General features: G+C 46.6%; 2 protein-coding genes across 2 annotated transcripts; one reads left to right on the plus strand and one right to left on the minus strand.

Moving 5' to 3' along the window:
• Positions 1 to 16,484: 16,484 nt before the first annotated feature.
• LOC121835052 lies at positions 16,485 to 17,761 on the minus strand. The gene is made up of 2 exons (XM_042288973.1): positions 17,756 to 17,761; positions 16,485 to 17,601 (listed from the first exon to the last, which is right to left on the minus strand). The coding sequence occupies exons 1-2, from the start codon at positions 17,759 to 17,761 to the stop codon at positions 16,696 to 16,698; spliced, it is 912 nt and encodes a 303-aa protein (XP_042144907.1). The 3' UTR covers positions 16,485 to 16,695.
• A 4-nt stretch (positions 17,762 to 17,765) lies between these two features.
• LOC121835053 lies at positions 17,766 to 19,775 on the plus strand. The gene is made up of 2 exons (XM_042288974.1): positions 17,766 to 17,821; positions 17,908 to 19,775. The coding sequence occupies exons 1-2, from the start codon at positions 17,766 to 17,768 to the stop codon at positions 19,742 to 19,744; spliced, it is 1,893 nt and encodes a 630-aa protein (XP_042144908.1). The 3' UTR covers positions 19,745 to 19,775.
• Positions 19,776 to 22,017: the final 2,242 nt, after the last annotated feature.

Genomic DNA, 22,017 nt, shown 5'->3' on the forward strand with positions numbered 1-22,017 from the left:
TGGGATTAAAACGAGGCCGTTTAAAAGTTATTGTGCACGTTACTCCTCAAAAGTAGCGAAATACCGTTACTCGTTACTTGGCCTTAAAAAGAAACTAAGTACACTACTCGTTTCATTTCCAGAAAAAGTAACTAAATACCTTTCTAGTTGCAGAGAAAGTAACAAGGTAAAAGTAATTCGTTATGTACATCTCTGGCCAACAACCCTTGACCCGAGCCCACTCCGAGCGCCCAACCTGCATGCGCAGCTGCCAGCAACTCGTTTGTTCAGAAAAAAACTCTGCGCAATCTGTAATGAAAAGAGTACAAATTTATCGCGGGTGATTCGCTTAAAGGGCTACTCCGGCGATTCTTTGAGCTACCGCCACTAACTAGATTTTTTAATCCCCGGCCTTACCCTTTCCGATATGCTATTTTCTGGAAAATCGAGAATTTATAATAGTTATTGGGAAATCAGGAAATGAAACTCATGCAAAAACCAACAAAAACAAACCAACAACGCGACCGAAAAAATCCAGGCGAATGTTTTCGGCCGCGCACCAGTCACCTAGCTGTGTTTGGAGATTTGTGTTTACCCTTTGTCGCTCTTGTTCCCTGATATAAAAATTTGTCCCCCTTGTTCTCTGACATAAAAATTTGTCCCTCTTGTTCCCCTTCTCTAGGAATTAATTCCGTCATTCTTGTAGAGCTCGCTTGCACCTTTCTATTTAATTGCATTGTACACGGTGATGACCAAATATTCCAAATCAATAGCTTCGACAATTTGTTTTCTCTAGTATATGAGATATTATTTCAACGATGTTTGTTGGTGCATTGAACAAACATTCTGGAAAATCGGGGACTAATAAAAAATCGCCAGAGTACCCTTTTAAGCGTTGAACAGATGTTGAATCAGGCACAGCGGAGGTCCAAGTGTACGAACTTTTAAATCTGAGCACGCCAAACGGTCAGGCGAAGTTTTCACAGTTCCATCGCCCGGTTTGTCGATGCACACACAGACACGCACACTCTCACAAATCATTCATAGAACTAAACTGTCTGTACGCAGCAGAACTATAAACATTAAGGGCGAAACGTCACCAAAAGTTGCCGCACTTTCTTGCTTTCTTCTGACCGTCGCTGCGAACAAAGTGAGTGGCAAGATAGCGATGACGGGTACCTACTGCTGACATCGAGATAGAATTCACGTTTCGCAGAGCTTGGCTGCGTTTCTTGCTAACAGACGCTATCGAAAAATAAATAAAATGCTGTTGGGCTCCCTTGTGTTATGATGCGTTGACACTTACGAATTCACGGGCGGATCCGCGCCGGCGACGAGCACAATTTGGAGCCTAGTGGCGAAATCCGCTCATCGCTGGCGGAAGATCTGGGTCGGTCCAAATCCGATTTGTCTGCTAGTCGAAGCGCTTCTCCTGACTCGAGCCAATCAGTGTTTGCCGGAAGGGTCGTTGCGCGGTACCTCATTTCAGCTTCTCCTGTTTGTTTATAGAAATGGCGTTGCTCACCGCTCAATCAGGATTCACCTGCCAGGACAGGGAAGGAGGCAGCATGGACAAATCACCGCCGCAAATGGCACCGATGCTTTGGTGTACTCTGTATCTCCTTCTACACAGCGAGTACCGTGTACAGGAAATAAATGGTCGTAATTTTTCAAAAGCGTGATCGCATAGCTAACATAATCACCCATGTCTACGTTTCAATAACCGTCGCCTCTTTGAGAAAAGTCTGCTCAAGTAATAAAACGTACCTTCCTTACGACGAAAGGTAATTCGTGTTGCGTGCATTGAATTCTTGATAAAACAGAAGAGATTTTTTTTTTTTTTTTGTGGTTGTGGTTTACGCTGACTTTGTAGTAAAGCCGAGGCTAAGTAGTAGGTGCGATGTTTCTTGCTCCTATTTATCGGGAATTCAAGGATATCCGCCCTTCGAGAGGGAAATAAAACTGTTGCATACGAGCACGGCCCTCTCTTCTCTCTGGCGCCCCAGCGTTGTTCCAGTGGCAAACCAACGCGAGTGTCATCAGAAGTGTTCAAAACCAAAGCCGAAAGACAATGGCCATTCCGAGTGTACTGGCGACATTCGAAAACAATCCCAACTTTATTTTTGTTTGTCTGCATGTTTGCGCTTTCATTGATCACAACCTAAACCTCCACAGCTCACTGTTCCTTGGCTTCATTGACGCTTGTTTCGACTCTACTTTACCGAGCCACGAAAATATCTTTCTTTTTCACTGGCACCATTCCCTTCTTTTGTTGACTGTACGCTTCTTTTGCTGAAGATACGCTTAGCAGCTCATTACCAACGCCGCGTTGAAAACTGGGCAAGAAACCATTTCAACCCTCCGCGCCAGTACCGAAACTCAGACTGCCAACTGTCGCTTTGTCCATGTTGCTTTTGTTGGGGCTGTTTTCTTTTTATACCTGTTACTATACTTCACCTAAATCTTTATTCCAGAAGGATGCGTTGTCTCCTTTACGCATAACCAACATACAAACCTTTTTGAGAGGAAAAAATAACCGAATAAAAGTTATATCGAACATGGTGCTTCCCCCAAATGAAGGGGCTGACTCACATAAACTCGCAGCAACAATAACATAGCGAAGCATAACACAAAACGAAGAACAACCCATAATTTTCCCGTCATTACAAAAATATATTCCTTTATCTCCTTCCATAGCCTTTATACCCCATCATTCACGAGAGAGTTTTACGAAGCCATCTCCTCTCTTTCTCCTCGGATTTTTCTTCTCCCCCCCTCACACACTTAAGTATTCATCCTCCACCTTGCCCTTTCTTAATCTACGCGTAGGAGATTCCCGGCGACGTAAGCGTCACGCTATCGGCTCCTTAGCTCTTCAAAAGCTTTGCTAGACCTGATATCACTGACTCTCGAGGCACCTTCCTTTTGCCCCTTCCACTTCATTATCTTTGTTTCTCTATTTACTTGATTAGGCCTTTGTCTTTTATTGCTTTCTTTTCATGTTTCTATCTTTGAGGGATGCTGTATTTCGAGAGCCAATCTCTTTCGTCTTCGTCACTGTCAGCGACTTGAGCAGCCTGTCTGCTCTCCGTGCAAAACAAAGACCTAAGTTAGGCAGGCTGCGCAAAGATGCCAAAGTTGTATATAACGGGCGTTCATCGGTTAACATCAGAAGAATAAAATGGACTTGACAGTAATATATCACAGTTGGATGACGTTATCGCTTAATAAGGAAGCGGTCGGGCCTGTCAGATTCCGCGCGAATAACTTTCATTGCAGATTGCTGACGTGCGTATGCTTGTGCAATAACGCCAAGACGATGACGTAACGGTTGCACGTTGAGGTCATTGTCAATGAATTTTCAACCCGATCTAAGCAGAAAACACTTTTTTTTTTTGTAAAGTGACGTTGCCTAGTAATAGCTATTGGCGTCACATTGCACTTACATGTGTGATTCTTACAACGGGTTGGGAGCGCGTTCACGGTGAGGACGATGCAAGATTGAAGTGATAACGCAACAAACGGTACTCATTGATTTCATCACTTTATTTCGCTTTTTAAGGCATTTACGAAGGAAACTTGCAAAAACTTCGTGCTCTGACTAACATATCTCAGTCTGAAAATATTATTTTTCTTTTTTTTTTTAATTTTGTCTGACTGATATGCGCAATATCCAGGCCCGCCATTGGCAGATCAAAGGATTTAAGTGCACTTCCGGTCGAAGTTCAAAAGGGGAATCGTTTCGGATAAAGAATCTGTTCGAGGCCGTAGTTGGGGTCAAATATATGAATGTCTTTCTCTTAGATAAAAATGAATGAAAATCAAACATTATTGACGCAAGCTTCCGCTTTGTCATTATCACCTGAATTGCCTTGCCGTATAGTGACACATCAAGTTCCTTCGGCGTTCATGCACTCTAAGAAAAAAAGGAGGAGACAGGTAGCAACAGCGACTGTTCCTCCTTGTTGCGGACAAGTTGCCCAGAGAAGGGAGGAACGACAGTTCAGATGAATAGAGGAGGGCAAGTTGATCGAACCTTTGACCAAGTGGTCAAAGGTTCGATCCCAGGAGGAGCGTTTTTTTTTTGTTTTTTTGTTTTTTCGTAAAGATTTTTTTTTTAATTTTTATTTACTAAAACACACATAAACAAACCCAGACCGATGAAAGGAAAATTAAAGTCCTTATTATTCACCGAGACGTTTTCCTCCTTCTCCAGGCAGACCGGAGAGAGCTTTCGCCCTCCCGACTCATCTTTCGGTTTCGTTTTTCGAGCACATCGCGCACATTGTTTAATAAATTAATGTTGAGTTGATTGAGCTTCAGCGGCAGCCTGTAATTCCGTCTTCCAGTCAAAACGTGCAGAACATTTCGGTTGCATTGACGTTTTTACCACTAATTTTATCAAACGAGCTAACGAAGCCGCTAGAAACAGCGAAGTTCCGGAGCAGTGCCAGCAGCGCTACATACACTGGGTAAGACCGTAAGACGGCCGTCTCCGATTTGCGGGACACATGCGGAACTACAGCAGTGAAACCACGAGGAACTGAGTCGACGTTTTCGACGTTATGGAAATCGCGGGAACTGCGTCCAAGGCAGGCAGGTTTTCCTGCCGGCTGCCTGGGTGCCTTCCGTGCTGAGTTCGGTTGTGTTGTCCCGTGCCGAGTGCCAACCGGCGTTCAATGTGATTCTGTATTTCTGCGTGTCAGCAACATCGTCAACGTGGTTCTGTATTTCTGCGTGTCAGCGACATCGTGATGGCAGTGTTGTGGGTTGTGAACAGAAGACTGCAATTATCGCCGATGTGACCGTGTGTTAGCCTGTTAGTGGTGTGACAACAAGATGAGATGACGTAAACTGTCGGGCATTGATGCCGCTGGTCGGGCCGCGATCGGAGGGGGCGGGGTGTCGCAGGATGACATTCCGCTTAACATTAAAGAGTTTAAAACCAATTGAGGGATTAGGTGCAGTCGATCGACGTGTGGATAGTCATGTTGGAACGCTGGTCTGAACGGTAAGCTCCGATCGTACAGTGGCCAATGTGACTGTCGGTCCCCGAGAGCGATTGCGCTCTGGGGAAAAGACTGAACAGTACGAAAGTATGACGAAAAGTACGTATATTTACAATGGAAGTTTAGCATAAAAAAAGAACAGGTGAAATAAAAAAAAAATAAAAACGCTATCCTTTATTTTACTGTTTAAATATATTATGGTTCCTGTAGAAACTGCCCTCCAAGTGGCGCGCTGGGATGAGCGCTAGAAGTTTTCGAGCTCGCAACGGCGTAGCTCCGTACCCTTAACAGTTACCGCAAGTCGCGGCTTTGACTGCATTCAAGTTGATCGAAAAGCGATTTCTCTGCCCGTGAAGCATCACTTCCATCTGAGTGAATATCCGCTCTACAAAGATTAATTCAAGACGGCAATTGCAGCCGGTGCGCGAACAGCACAAATAGAAAAACAAACGCTACAATATAAATACTGGCTACAAAGGGCCGTGCGGGAAAACAAACTCATGGCTTGGAACCACATTGGAGCGGCTCGAATTATTGGCTTTCAAATAATTACGGCATGATCCAGCGTTTTCTTTTTAATAAGAGATTCATCCCCTGAGCCATTAAAAATAGTCTCAGAGGTATGACATTGCTGGTAAAAAATGAACATGTTCGGAATATTTTTTATTGCTTAGGGAGTCACCGAAAAATTCCATACGTTCAAAACGACCAGTATAAAACACGGAAACGCAGAGCACGGGAGTAGTGATCGGGGTAGTGCGCTGTTGTATTGATGTTTGTATGTGCGATGCCTGTGTATGCGCTCAATATATGTTCACCTGATGCTTGTAGTGTGCATAGCGTGCCTACTTGTGTTAGAGATTCCCGAAGAAAAGGAAACGCAATTGTGGCTTAAGATAATGAAAATAGTTTTTTTTGTAAAACGTGAATGGGGCGGTACCTAGCGCAACCTATCCAAGCCACTCGCGATTACTCTGCTTGACCCTGCCATCTGGTGGCAAGCGATTTAACGTCATTTTACGCAACGCGGCTACGCCATGATTTCGTGTGACCGTGCTGAGCTAAGTCAAGAGGTTGCTTCAGATTTGCTTTTATTTTGGGAGCGGCTTTTGGTTTTGCGGGCGAATGATTTTCACTCCTCCGTGATTTGCCGTTGACGCAACGGTTGACGAAGGAATTGTGGCTCGAGGAATAGCAAAGGTAAGACATAAAGTGCGCGAACTGGGTGCCGGTTGTCTCCGTTGAACATCGCAGTTTTGACGATGAGAAGACTGAGTGACTGCATGCTTTCGAAACGTAAGTTTGTTTACCTGCAGGGGTAAAGAAACTTCGGAAATAAATACAGTTCGCAGAAAGCTCGTGTTACGTTTTTATTTGCTGCTCCTCTCGCTTCGTACAATAGACTTAGTGTTCTCGTTAAGCCTTATCGAGCTCGATTTGCTCGATTCGTGGCCGCCATAATAAGATGCAGTCGACGGAGGAACTTTTGCTCCCCTGCTTAAGGGACGAAAGTTTCTCCCTTTCTGAAGGAACATATGTGTCAGGAGCGTTCCTCCCTTTAGGGAAGACTATACTGACCCCTTTTTCTAAGAGTTTGGGAACGAGATGCCGTACCGCTATATCTCCTGGTTGTTCATTGCCGTTTTGAATGTGATTGAGAGCGTTTTCTTGAAGACGTAGACGTAATCAAGCTTCATTGCTCCCCTCTTTTTTTTAAATATTTCTATTCTTTTTAAATATTACGTCGCAGGGTTTTTCCTCGAGATATATATCGGACTTCAATATTTTACCTAAAGGATCAAAATACTTACGTGGAACCAGCGTCTCGCCCAGGGAGGCCGAGAGCGCCGAGTTCGATGTATCAGAAGAACCAAAGGATCCTAAAATACTATCGCGTCACATCTCTATTATCAACAAGCAAAAAAAGTTTTCTTCTTTTAATGTGTAAATAACCTTTCTTTATCTGCCATTCTTGGCGTGTGGTTAGGCCTAACCGCTTTCCATTGAGGCCACCGGGGCCGTGCACGCTACCACGACGGAGGCGGCCCGCACATGAAGAACATCACGTCATGTCCAATCCTAGGAACGTGGTTCGGGCGAGCAGCACCCACGACCAAAACCACGCTACACCTACAATGATAGGAGGAGGAAAACTTTATTCAAACGCTCAGGTCCGAGCCGTCTTAATCGTCCGCACTGGAGGAGGAATCGTCTTCTACAACTTGGGTTAGGGTTCTTCGTTGCGGAGGGTGAATTCGAGACCGGGATCTCACCCGCAGTGATTACACGAGCCGGTCCTTTTGTTGAAACAGCCGTTGTCCACCTTCTGTACTTATGCCACTGCTTCCCTTCAGGGGGATGTATGCACCGTTTCATATTGAGTTCAACCACTGTCAACGCTTCGACACAATGGAAAAAATCGACCAGGCAAAAATGCATCATCACGGCGTTTGTCGTTTTTGTGCTCTTGGTATGATTGGCTAAACCAATCACGCAGAGTAAATGCGGCATGATACCGCGCTTTCTTTAATGGGGGTGATTGGTGTCTCCGGTGGTAGCAGCCACACAAAGGCGGTGAGTGCCCTGATGATGCACTTCTGGCGCGGCTTGATAGGCTTAATTCCATCGAAGATTCGATGACGGTCGAACATAATAGGGAGTTTTAGGGAACTGTTTTCGCTCATCTGAAACGGTACGATAGGTTCTCCGGTACGAACTGCGCATGCGCTACAGTAAAAGACTCGCGCATGCGCAGTCCGTACCGGAGGGCTTATGGTACAGTATCGGTTGTGGAAAAGAAGGTTTCCAAAGGCTCCCTAATGTGAAACGGAATTGACCGTATTCATTGTAAAATATGTAGACCTTTCTATTAACACACCCGTGTGTCTACTATGTCGCAGAACCCACGGATACCAATAGTAAGATGCACGAAAGGAAGAGGCGCATGGTAAAGCAAAAATAACGTTTCTGTTAAAAAAAAAATAGATTCACTCATATCTTATTTTTGCTTTCCCACGTTATTCGTACCTTGTCATTTGCCTGGCCTCTTTCGTAAATCGCAGTGATTGGCTCTTAAACGTTGCAAAGGAACACACGCGCAGGCATTGTTCATAAAGAAGTCAGCCTAATTTCGAGTAAATAAGGTCGTTGATATCACTCTGAGGCGCTATGAACTTGGACGAAGTACCTTGACTGATATATTGTCGGAAATATACGTAGGCCTTTCGGGGCGTTATGTAGAACAGAGGTCTCTACGGGGCCTCATATATATGTGTCAGTTTATATCATGTCGAATGTTTTGTACATGCTATGTATACCCAGTTATTATGGGCAGGTCAGAAAGTAAGGCTCTTCGTTTTATTTCCAACGCTATTTTGGCACGAGTAAGAAACGTTTGTAGATTCTATTATAGATCTTTGCGGCGCTAGCGGGAACCTCCATCACTTGGAGCGAGGATTGAGCGGTTGCCCGCAAGCCCGCAGACCTCAGCGTACGGTCAGGAAACTCCTCAATTGAACAAATCCGGTTCCCTGATATGATATTGATTCCTACAGAAAGTGCGTTCTAGAGTTTCAGCATAAGTTATACAGTAGGCTCTTTAATACGACAAAGTGAAATCGCCCGTCAAATTTGTTAAAATATCAGACGTGGCAAATTTTGTAACTGAGAAAAGGCAGCGTACGATAGTTTATTTCGATACAATATACATTCAATTTTATTAATTTCTTCGTCAAATTCTGTCCCGAACTGATATCGGAGAGGCGTGCCAAAATTGGTGACAACTTGCCCTTGAATAGCGGTGGCGATTAACTCACTAAAACATATACGACGAACGTTTGCAATACCACACTTTATTTTGCGGACCTAATTGCATCTTCTTGCTCTACCATCTCTTAGCCTCGCAGCGGGGTAAATGACAGAAGCAAACGAACGTAATCCTCTGATGCAACGATCACCACCACAGTAGATCTTCTTAATGTACCGAAGCAGTGAGGCGCGTTCTCAATTATTTATTAAAAAAAAAGTTTCTTACTCATTCTTGCTTATCTCGGTATTTGTATACTGTGTTGCTTCTGTTTGTTTTCATTTGCGTAAACATGTTTGTGTCCCCGAATTAGTTAGAGCAGCACCCCCAAACATGGCCCCCAGCTGAAAGCCCAGGGTCTTTTAATGGCCATTAGCAGGGCCACCAAACACCCACCACCAATAACCTGTCCCCGTGGGGGCATTATTGAAAACGTTCGCGAGGAAGGGAGGCGATTACTGCGAAGCTCGCATTTTCTCATTTCCATGTTCCATGCCTTTGACTCCGGCTTGGTCTATCCCGACTTTTGGGTCAGAGTCTGGCTCCACTAATCACAGCCGCCTCGGGAGCCACCCATCATCTTTGCGCCTCGGGACGTTCAACGCAATGTATTTCATTTGCTAAGCTCCTTCGTTTTCTGTCCTCTTCCATCGCTCCTTCTCTTTCAACCTGCATTGCATCCCTCGCTGCAGCTATCTTTTTTCACTGCCGTTTAATGTCTTTGTATATGTCTATTTGGCCGTCTAATGAGTCTAAACCATTGACAAAACGTTCCCTGTTTTTCACATCTGCCCTCCTAAACCGCCGTCTATTTTCTTTCTTACGTTGTATTTTGGTTGACTGATCCAGCTTTCTTTTCTCGTTTTTTTTTTAACTTCTGGCGATTGTCCCTGTGCCCTTAGGGTGTCTTATTCGACTGAAGTTTGAGCTGTCCTCACCTCTTTAGTAAAATGAGGTTTTACTCTCATAGAAACTTTTCGAAAGTCCATCAAGCACCATTGACGCCCGCCATTTTCTTGGGCACGAAGGGCGTGATTGGATCGGAGTCGTCGCAAAATGCGGACGCAGTATTCAATATCTAAAAGAGCTGCGCCGAGTTCGTCCTGAACGTATACGCTTCCCTCGTGTACAATACATCCTCAGAGCAGGTTCCCAAGTAAGGAGGACAGGCGACTTCGCGCACTTTTGATAAAAAGGATATTAAAAGGCATCGCGGCTGCTCGCATCAGGACCCTTAGCAACACAACTTCTATTTGTTCTTAAAGCGGTTATCACACGAAAATTAAACGGATAGATTATTCTTGAAATGAAATGCTCACACGATACTTTGTATATACTCCAAGCTACGCAATTTTTAGAGCTCTGGTAATTGCTATATTCAATTTACGAATTTTTATCATTTTCATCTGGCGACCACGCAACACTGCCCAAGTTAGTCACACCGTGGTGTCCATAAACCACGTGACCATGAACACTCTCCTTCTAGGCGCCTCCCTGATCGCCCAAACTCTCCTCGTCGAGGTACGATCAAAACCGCTCGCACAACTGGGTAACCCGAAAGCTATTCTCGCTCTTGCCCCCGGCCCCTTGACCTTTTTCCCTGCATGCGCCTCCGAGATATCCCCGGCTCGGGCAACGGCGACAACAGCGAGTTCGTCCGTAACTCGTCGTTGCTGGAGCTGGTCGCCATCGGGTCGCAGTCAAAAGGAACAGCTTCCAACATCTCTTAATAGCAATCACTCTCATCGCTACTGCGATCAATGTTAAACACTTCGACAAGGCGAGCGATGCCGTAAACATAATCGTCACGGACCGCATGCTCGAAACGTGGAAGGTAAACGAGGAAGCTGAGGCTCGTACGCCAAGAGAGCCAAGTATGTGAGTGCGTGCAAGGAGACACCACGCTGGAGGTTGGCTACGTAGTCAACCTCCAGCTCCACTCGGATCTGCCCCTCCGAGGGGCCCGTATAAAATAGATTTATCCACGAAACTATCGCGCCATTTTCAAAACAAATTTAACAGGATTATAGGAAGATACAATGGGTCCTAGCAGTAGAGTTATCTCATATTTTACTTTTTGGCGTGTCGTATCCCCTTTAAATTGTGATTGGAGAAAATGGCGTTTTGAGTTTAAGAACCCGGGGTCAACTGCAGCGCCACTCCACAATCCTACTGAGCGGAGAAAACATCCGCGCTCTAGAGTGAAGGGTGGGAGTAGCTTGTGGCAGTTGTGGCGCTGCATTCAAGTTAATATTACTAATGATAATACCGTTTACATAAAAAAGGTACAAGATGCTGTCACATTGACAAAAGGCGATGCCCCGCTCTGTCATCTGAATCGAGACTCAGTTCGACCACTAGTCAAAGCGAGCGATCCATATGCTCTCCTTGCCCACCATAACCGTGCTTTGCTCTCTTTTTGAAATCCGCTATTTTATTAAACATTAATAAAACGGGGCACAATTATGTAAGAATGCAGGAGAGCTGACCTTGTAAAAATGTGCCATTTCCACTTTTTTATAAAGCAAATTAGAGGTCTCCAGGTATAGTATTCGTGATGTATTTATGGATACTAAATTTAGTCAGTTTGTTCTAATGAATGTTTGATTTTCTGACCACTCTCTCTTCTTGACTTGTACGCCTCTTCAACTATATGCCGCTAATTTTTTTTTTTTTTTTGATACCCGGAGTTTTTTTTTTTGTTTTTTTTTTTTTTGTTTTAGGGTCCATAGAGCAGTTCTAATAGTCCCTTTGCGATCCGTTCAAAAAAGGTCTTTTGACCCCACCTTCAGATGTCTACTTGTCCTTTCTCTTTAGCCTACTTCTGGGCTGCTATTTGAACTGCCCTGTTACATACAGTTTTAGCGTTTTTGTCTTAGTCGTCTATTTGCTCGTCTCTTCGGATACATATTTTGTCGGCCACATGAACGACTGGTTTATCCGGCCATCCTACTTTTTAATAAAGGGACAATAAAAGCGAGGGTCGACTTTCCTCTTGGGAAGTCAGGTTGCCTGCCTCATTTACTAGTTCTGTCTTTTTTTCCTCCCTGATCTCTCTTTCTTCTCGCCTGTCATTACTTTCTTTGTGTCTATTCTTTAGCTCTAGATGGTTTACGACAGCGAGAAGCGCAAACGTAAGGAGGATTCGCGTAAGACCTCTGCTTCCACTCGTTGTGGGGGCTGCGCTCTTAAATAAGAAATCAATACGAGTGCAGTGTTCATTCCTTTTTTTTTCTTCTTTTTCTTTTTTCTTTTGTTATTCGTGGGGCTCTTTTAACCTCTTCCTCTTTTCTTTGACAACGGGGAAGAAGAAAAGCTACCGGAGCCAGCTCATTAAAAGATGGCAGAGAAAGACGACGCGAGTAATGAGAACCGATCCGCCGGTAATAGCCAGATAGCGAAGCAGTATCGTGGCAGCCTCCTTCCCCCCCCCCCCCCCCCCCCCCCTTCCTCTCTCTCTGTGCAACTTGCCGCCTCCCGAGTTTAAAAGTTAGATGGGAATAGCGCCGAAGGCTTTTAGGGCGTGGATGATTTTAAGCACGCGGTGATTCTAGAGTTCGAATTAGATGTTCCATGAGTCACACAAAACTTTTTGTCTGCCGCGGTTAGGCAACACCTCTTAGATAAGAGAGCTTAGTGCTGAATGTTCCTGCGTCAATAAAAAGGGCCACCGAAATGCTTCATGAGAACTTTCTGGGCTCAATCAACTTGGCTCGACATATTAGGCGGCCGGTATCATTCAGTTAGTTCGCGAATAGTCGGCGTCTGATTGAGTGCCAGAAAATTATAATTCCGGCTTGAAAGCCACCCCGACACTATATCTCGGGCGTAAGTCTTGAGCAAGATGCAATTAACTTTAATCCACTCCACACCTATTAGATTTTGTTTGGACACATATGCCTCTGTTGTGTTCACAACGGCAAACGGAAGTGACAGCCACGACAAAATTACCGATAGTCACAGCTTTAACAAGTCAGGACATGCCGAATCCAGATCATCTCAGTATTGTTGCTCAGCCAATGAGAATGCGGTATTCGCCGAAAAGAGCTGCGAGGAACCGATCAAAGAAGAGTGGCCATAATAGGGAACACCCTGCGCTTCTCATGCAGTCACTGACTCTACACAAACGCGCTTCGTATGCCGTGTGGCAAGCGGCTTGTAATTGAGATGTGGGGATGACACCGCTACTGACCAATTAATCACAGTTCAAAAATACAAATTGACAGCAACTTTCATGTTAAATGTCTTCCAATACACGAAATGAAATTCGTGAGAAGCGATCGTTCAGATTTGCAAGAAGGCAGTAAACAATCACTTCGGGTGTGAAAAACACACATATATTTATCACGTTTTTCGTTAAATTTCACAAGAAAACTGACTACCGGCTTCAGTTTTCCAGCTAAATACAAGAGAAAACTAAATTGGTGTTCATATATGCCAGGTCACGTGAAAACAATCATCCTGTTAAATTTAGTGGGGAAACTGAATAAACGTATAGGCTTCTTGACGTCGGGTCACGTTACGTCAATATCCCGCCAAACTTAGCGGGGAAATCGAATATGTGCGTAGGTCACGTGAAATCAAACTTACCGCTAAGTTCAGCGGCGAATCCGAATTCGTCCGTAGCTCTTGTAACGTCAGGTCAAGTGGCATCAAATTTTTCTACCATATTTAGAGGCGAAACTGAATTGGTGTATAGATCCCGCGACGTCGATTTTCCGTCAGAAGTAGCGGTAAATGTATGAACGGGCGGACGATAATTTGGGATCGGGGGAGTTTTGTTATGCTTTAATATTACTGCGTGTGTTCCATCGACGCGTGATTGGCTGTCATGGCTACTCCTTCGATTGGTTGTCGCCAAAGCGAGCTACGTCCAAACAAAATGGGGTACTCGATCGCTTAATCATTCCAAGCAACGAAAACGTTCGAACCCTCGCCTGTCGAGTAATGCTTTGGCAGCTTTGAGCACAAGGATTGCAACCAATAAAAACGAAGGTATCAAAAGGACTACCTTGGATGCTACCTGATCGCCGAGTCGAGGCTTCTTAATTTCTTCCCCTCAATCCCTTTCCTCTCCAAAGAACCGGTACCGAAGATAAAAAAAGTTTGCAGACAAAGCATATGCTCCCCAGAGCACGTGGTCTTCATCGAGGAACGCAAGCGGCGTTCCCCAAGACCGCATTCACAGCGCCGTCCTAATCAAGTTGAAAGCACACGCGGCACTCGGGAGTCTCCGTTCGTTGTTGTCGATGATCTTCGTGTGCACCGCTTAAAACGGACAAGACTCGCCTTTGTGTCACTTTGCCACGCACCAACAGCAGTCGCAGATTGTGTGCCATTCACCACAAAAACGTCGCCTATTGTGATATCTTTAAACGACAGCTGTCAAAATCATGCAACGCAGCCGCATGTAGATGGGCTAATATTTAAATTCTGTGCTTTAATATCTCAGCTTGATTTGAAATGGCCGGTGTGTCCTTGGCCCAAAGAAATGTGTAGTCAGTTTTTTTGTTTTTTTTTTATTAGAGAGATTGTTTTGAACAAGCACGGTAAATGGTAGATTACAGAATCCCATAGCGAATGATGATGTAACATAAGTAGTAGTAAAAGTGTACCAGTTAGGCCAACTTGTAAACAAACCGTTGCTAGGGGCGTTGCCCGTTGCTAGGGGCGTTGCCCTGTGGGCGGGGCCCGATCCGACCAATCACAACGCCGCAGGGCGGGGCCTACCCCAATCCGACCAATCACAGAGCAGTGGGGCGGGGCACCTGCCCCCTCTCCCATCCCAGTGACCAATCGGAGCCCATCGAGTCACGTACGTGGTATAGGTGTGAGGTCACGTAGCCAATGTTAACACCTCGTTAAGGATGTTAACACATGCTTATCAAGGTGTTAACAGCCGATGTTATCAGTCACGGACGCGGCGCGTGTCAGAAGTGTGGGAAAGTCACGTACAGAGATGTCGTCACCACCGCTCACAACCACGTGATTTTCCCCGGGTTCGAGTTGCGTCCAACAGAGGGCGCTCACGTGATCTCACACATGGTTCGACTTGCGTCCGACAGAGGGCGCTCACGTGATTTCACACAGGGTTTGAGTTGCGTCCGATAGAGGGCGCTCATGTGATGTCACATGACGGTCACGTGATATTATTTGAATCGCTGCGCGGTAAATGGCTTTTAATCGCTAAAAAAGGCTCTGCGGCGGCTGGGAATCGACCTCGCTACCTTGTGCACAGGAGCCCGACACTCTACCCCCCTGAGCTAGAAGCACATTGCTTCCCAGAGGGCTTAACTCGTCTTAGTTGTCCGTGTGTGTGTGTGCAAACCAGATCACGTGCTTTCCTGCTACCTGGCTTTTGTAATACGATTGAAAAACAGGATACGACATTGCCGCAGGTCATGTGACGATGGTCGTGTAATATTATTTGCATCGCCGGGCTCTAGCGTTGCTCGTCTTCTTATCACGTGATTTCGCGCGATTCAAACGGTGTTCGCGGACTCGTAGCCTCATGGCGCCCCCTTAGCTGATGCATTTGGGGTCTTCGACCCGCTAAATTTGGGCATCATGTGACGGTCCCAAATAGCAGCAGCTGGGTCCCGCTAAATGAGGGGGTTGAGGTGACGGTAAAATTTTGGAGCTCGCGGATCGTGATATATCTTGGTCCAGCGTAAAGCTTTAAAGTAGCCCTGCTAAAATTTGGGGCGAGCTCGTAAAACTTTGTAAAGACCCAGCGAATTTCGGGAATAGGCGCCATCTAGTGTTCAAACTGTGAAGTGGTCCTCGTTAAAAATTGAGTGCCATCTGGTGGTAAAAGCTTGGACCTGCTATAAATTTTGAGCGTCGTGTGAAGGTCCCAATTAGCACCAGCTGGGTGCCACTGCATTGGGGGTGAGGTCACTTTAAAACTTTGAAGCTGGCGGACCGTGTTAATTGTTGGGCCAACGTAAAGCTTTGAAGTGGGCCTGCGTAATTTTGCGGGCCAGCGCAAAGTCTTGAAGCTCAAAGACCATGCCGGACCCAGCGATTTTTTTTTAATTTTTTGATAGGCACCATCTAGTGTTAGAGCTTTGAAGAGTTAAATGCTAAAATTGCTGACATCTAGTGGTAAAAGCTTCGACCCGCTAAATTTGGGCGTCATCTGAAGATTCCCTTAGCACCAGCTGGGTGCCGCTAAATGTTTAGCTGGGGTCACGGTAAAACTTTGAAGTTCACAGGCCGTGCTACATCTTCGCCCCAGCGTAAAGCATTCAAGTGGCCCTGCTAAATATCATGGTTCCAGCTTATGTCAGCAATAGCCTCGCGTCCTGGAAATTGACAAGGAGAGAAACGTCAAGTTTGCCGGCTAAAATGGAAGAGCACGAATTTTACCCAATGTTCGCGGGAAATCATTGCACGCGTCCCTGGTTTCGTGGCACGTTCGCGTGCGACGAGATTGGTCAAGAGACAGCATCACCCGGTCTTTACGTAGTGAATACGGCACCGAAGTCTTCGTTCGGTGAACACTGGGCTCTTCAAAACCTTCTCGGCGAGCGACTATACCGACGGAACGACACACACACATTTCCATACTCGTGCGCAAGCAATTTTCCTCTCCCGCTTTAAAGCTCTCCTGCTGCTCCGCCCTGTAACCTGATTTGGAAATAAAGCCACAAAAGGACACAAAGCGAGGATGGATCTTTTTCTTTTTATTCAATAGGCATATATCTAAGAAATTCTCGAGACACGGAGAAACAAAGGGAGCGCGACAGCTCTTTATACAAGCATCAAACACTCGGCGGGGGGAAAAACCCTCGCGCTACATGAAAATCACACAACAAAATGGCTCTTTACACAACCCTCTGCGTGTACACACACGGACGCATCAGTCTGAAATGATGGAGATCAGAGAAAGCACTTCACTTAGAGGCTCCAATGTCCGAAAGGAAGAGTTGAAACGCCGTCGGTGTCGATGAAGCGCTTGTTGTCAAACGGGTTGAGTCCTATCTTCTCCACGGCAACAGTCTTGTTCTCGCACAACTTACGAGCGATAGTCCGCTGCGTGATCTTGTGCAGAGTTTGTTGCTCGAGAGTTTGAACGTAGAGCTCGTAGGTTAGCTTACGGGACTCGCACCTTTTCACTCCTTTCGCCCTCACATAGTGCTCTCTAGAGGCTAGCTCGAGCGAATAGAGTTTTGGTTTCAGACAAACAAATCCAAGAATGTGATCTTTTGGGAATTCATTTTTGAACACTCCTAGTTTCATTTTGTTTGCGGGAGAAAACAAGGGGTGATCGCCCGGGTACCCAGAAGTATCCAGGTGAGTTTCGGCAAGGGTCGCGAGCTTCGAGTCTACATCCGGGTCGGTGATTTGGAGAATGAACGAGTCCGTGTCGCTGTACGCTGCGCGAGCGTCGGGGAAAACGCGCCTGACCTGCTTGTAGAAAAATTCGTACATGACCAGTTTGGACATCTCTAGGATAGAGAAACCCGCGTACACGGGTTTGTTCAAGTGTAGCGTTCTCTGGGAAAACTGAAAGATCACCACGGTCGGGCTGATTGCCGCAAACTGCCTGAGGTTAGGCTTCTGCAGGTTTTTGAGCACTTCGTCCTCGCTCACGCTAATGACAACGTTATTGTACTGGCGTGGGTTTTCGATTGTCTTGCCATAAATTGAATTCATAATGAGTTTAGATAGGTTCTTTTGAAAAGCATTAGTCGCCTGTTTTCGCAGGTTGTGGTTAAAGTCGATGAAATCTTTAAGGAATGCACTCTGCGAAAACTTTAAAACGCGATGAATGGCCTTTAGCTGTAAGCCCAACTCGTCGGCCTCTCACTGCGCGATTTGTGGCGAATCGTTTGGAAATCGAAAGAGAAAAGTCAGAGATCACGACCACTTTAGCGGATCGTACAGGCAGTCCTTGTGTCAGGGATGCAATTTAAATCTGAGAGTAAACAAGAAAGTCATTCCAGTGCTCGCGCACAACCATTCGTATGACCTGGCCTTTATACTACCCAAACTCGACTTATTCGAGTCTAAAGATATTAAAGTGCTCGCCACTAGCTGCCAGCAATTTAAGCGACTCGACGTGGGTAACCTGCGGTTTCTCGACAGTCTGGCCTTTCTCCCCGCCAGCTTGGACGCGCTGGTTCAGGACCTCCGTTCCAAGGGACTAGAAAACCTGTGCTGTCTAAAGCAGGCTTTTCCGCTGCACGTTGAGCTTCTGGCGCGGAAAGGTGTATTTCCCTACGACTATGTGACCAGTTTCGAGGCTTACCGGGAGCCCGAGCTACCGCCCCGCGAATCATTTTACAACAAGCTTAACGACAGCCAAATTTCGGAGGAGGACTACCGCCACGCCCAAACCGTCTTTCAAACATTCAATTTCAAAAGCCTAGGAGAATACAGTGACTGCTACCTGAAACTCGACTGCCTACTTCTCGCCGACGTGTTCCAAAATTTTAGGAAATGGACTTTAGACACGTACGAGCTCGATCCGTTACACTACGTTTCCCTGCCCGCGCTCAGTCTTGCCTGCGCACTTAAACAGACTGGGGTAAAACTGGAGCTGCTCGACGATGTGGATGTGTATCTGTTCATCGAAGCTGGTCTGCGCGGAGGAATTGTTCAATGTGCCATTCGTAACACGAGGGCTAACGTGCCAGGAACCGCATGTTTTGATCCGAACACGGCGGTTTCTCAAATTTTAGACCTCGGCGTGAACGGCCTGTACGCTTCCACCATGCGGCAAGCCCTTCCATGCGCAGATTTTCGCTGGCTAGACCGCGAGGAAATCGACGCTCTCCACTTCCAGCAGGTTACCGACGACGCGCCCGAGGGTTACATTTTAGACGTGGACCTCGACTATCCTCGGGAGCTACACGATTCGCACGCGGACTTTCCCCTGGCTCCCGAGAAACGAGGAGTCCCGCTCGAATGGCTCTCACCCTATCAAAAGGCGCTCGTCGAAAAATTTCACCTACTCCAGCGAGAGTCTGAGCGAAAGCTGCTTCTCACCTTTTACCCGAAACGGAATTACATCATTCACTACCGAAATCTCAAGCTGTATCTGGAGTTGGGCTTACAGCTAAAGGCCATTCATCGCGTTTTAAAGTTTTCGCAGAGTGCATTCCTTAAAGATTTCATCGACTTTAACCACAACCTGCGAAAACAGGCGACTAATGCTTTTCAAAAGAACCTATCTAAACTCATTATGAATTCAATTTATGGCAAGACAATCGAAAACCCACGCCAGTACAATAACGTTGTCATTAGCGTGAGCGAGGACGAAGTGCTCAAAAACCTGCAGAAGCCTAACCTCAGGCAGTTTGCGGCAATCAGCCCGACCGTGGTGATCTTTCAGTTTTCCCAGAGAACGCTACACTTGAACAAACCCGTGTACGCGGGTTTCTCTATCCTAGAGATGTCCAAACTGGTCATGTACGAATTTTTCTACAAGCAGGTCAGGCGCGTTTTCCCCGACGCTCGCGCAGCGTACAGCGACACGGACTCGTTCATTCTCCAAATCACCGACCCGGATGTAGACTCGAAGCTCGCGACCCTTGCCGAAACTCACCTGGATACTTCTGGGTACCCGGGCGATCACCCCTTGTTTTCTCCCGCAAACAAAATGAAACTAGGAGTGTTCAAAAATGAATTCCCAAAAGATCACATTCTTGGATTTGTTTGTCTGAAACCAAAACTCTATTCGCTCGAACTAGCCTCCCGAGAGCACTATGTGAGGGCGAAAGGAGTGAAAAGGTGCGAGTCCCGTAAGCTAACCTACGAGCTCTACGTTCAAACTCTCGAGCAACAAACTCTGCACAAGATCACGCAGCGGACTATCGCTCGTAAGTTGTGCGAGAACAAGACTGTTGCCGTGGAGAAGATAGGACTCAACCCGTTTGACAACAAGCGCTTCATCGACACCGACGGCGTTTCAACTCTTCCTTTCGGACATTGGAGCCTCTAAGTGAAGTGCTTTCTCTGATCTCCATCATTTCAGACTGATGTGTCCGCGTGTGTACACACAGAGGGTTGTGTAAAGAGCCATTTTGTTGTGTGATTTTCATGTAGCGCGGGGGTTTTTCCCCCCGCCGAGTGTTTGATGCTTGTATAAAGAGCTGTCGCGCTCCCTTTGTTTCTCCGTGTCTCGAGAATTTCTTAGATATATGCCTATTGAATAAAAAGAAAAAGATCCATCCTCGCTTTGTGTCCTTTTGTGGCTTTATTTCCAAATCAGGTTACAGGGCGGAGCAGCAGGAGAGCTTTAAAGCGGGAGAGGAAAATTGCTTGCGCACGAGTATGGAAATGTGTGTGTGTCGTTCCGTCGGTATAGTCGCTCGCCGAGAAGGTTTTGAAGAGCCCAGTGTTCACCGAACGAAGACTTCGGTGCCGTATTCACTACGTAAAGACCGGGTGATGCTGTCTCTTGACCAATCTCGTCGCACGCGAACGTGCCACGAAACCAGGGACGCGTGCAATGATTTCCCGCGAACATTGGGTAAAATTCGTGCTCTTCCATTTTAGCCGGCAAACTTGACGTTTCTCTCCTTGTCAATTTCCAGGACGCGAGGCTATTGCTGACATAAGCTGGAACCATGATATTTAGCAGGGCCACTTGAATGCTTTACGCTGGGGCGAAGATGTAGCACGGCCTGTGAACTTCAAAGTTTTACCGTGACCCCAGCTAAACATTTAGCGGCACCCAGCTGGTGCTAAGGGAATCTTCAGATGACGCCCAAATTTAGCGGGTCGAAGCTTTTACCACTAGATGTCAGCAATTTTAGCATTTAACTCTTCAAAGCTCTAACACTAGATGGTGCCTATCAAAAAATTAAAAAAAAAATCGCTGGGTCCGGCATGGTCTTTGAGCTTCAAGACTTTGCGCTGGCCCGCAAAATTACGCAGGCCCACTTCAAAGCTTTACGTTGGCCCAACAATTAACACGGTCCGCCAGCTTCAAAGTTTTAAAGTGACCTCACCCCCAATGCAGTGGCACCCAGCTGGTGCTAATTGGGACCTTCACACGACGCTCAAAATTTATAGCAGGTCCAAGCTTTTACCACCAGATGGCACTCAATTTTTAACGAGGACCACTTCACAGTTTGAACACTAGATGGCGCCTATTCCCGAAATTCGCTGGGTCTTTACAAAGTTTTACGAGCTCGCCCCAAATTTTAGCAGGGCTACTTTAAAGCTTTACGCTGGACCAAGATATATCACGATCCGCGAGCTCCAAAATTTTACCGTCACCTCAACCCCCTCATTTAGCGGGACCCAGCTGCTGCTATTTGGGACCGTCACATGATGCCCAAATTTAGCGGGTCGAAGACCCCAAATGCATCAGCTAAGGGGGCGCCATGAGGCTACGAGTCCGCGAACACCGTTTGAATCGCGCGAAATCACGTGATAAGAAGACGAGCAACGCTAGAGCCCGGCGATGCAAATAATATTACACGACCATCGTCACATGACCTGCGGCAATGTCGTATCCTGTTTTTCAATCGTATTACAGAAGCCAGGTAGCAGGAAAGCACGTGATCTGGTTTGCACACACACACACGGACAACTAAGACGAGTTAAGCCCTCTGGGAAGCAATGTGCTTCTAGCTCAGGGGGTAGAGTGTCGGGCTCCTGTGCACAAGGTAGCGAGGTCGATTCCCAGCCGCCACAGAGCCTTTTTTAGCGATTAAAAGCCATTTACCGCGCAGCGATTCAAATAATATCACGTGACCGTCATGTGACATCACATGAGCGCCCTCTATCGGACGCAACTCAAACCCTGTGTGAAATCACGTGAGCGCCCTCTGTCGGGCGCAAGTCGAACCATGTGTGAGATCACGTGAGCGCCCTCTGTTGGACGCAACTCGAACCCGGGGAAAATCACGTGGTTGTGAGCGGTGGTGACGACATCTCTGTACGTGACTTTCCCACACTTCTGACACGCGCCGCGTCCGTGACTGATAACATCGGCTGTTAACACCTTGATAAGCATGTGTTAACATCCTTAACGAGGTGTTAACATTGGCTACGTGACCTCACACCTATACCACGTACGTGACTCGAGGGCGGGACCGCGATGGGCTCCGATTGGTCACTGGGATGGGAGAGGGGGCAGGTGCCCCGCCCCACTGCTCTGTGATTGGTCGGATTGGGGTAGGCCCCGCCCTGCGGCGTTGTGATTGGTCGGATCGGGCCCCGCCCACAGGGCAACGCCCCTAGCAACGGGCAACGCCCCTAGCA

Source organism: Ixodes scapularis, unplaced genomic scaffold (assembly GCF_016920785.2).
Source record: "Ixodes scapularis isolate PalLabHiFi unplaced genomic scaffold, ASM1692078v2 PGA_scaffold11__112_contigs__length_91849675, whole genome shotgun sequence".
Classification (NCBI taxonomy): Eukaryota; Metazoa; Arthropoda; class Arachnida; order Ixodida; family Ixodidae; genus Ixodes; species Ixodes scapularis.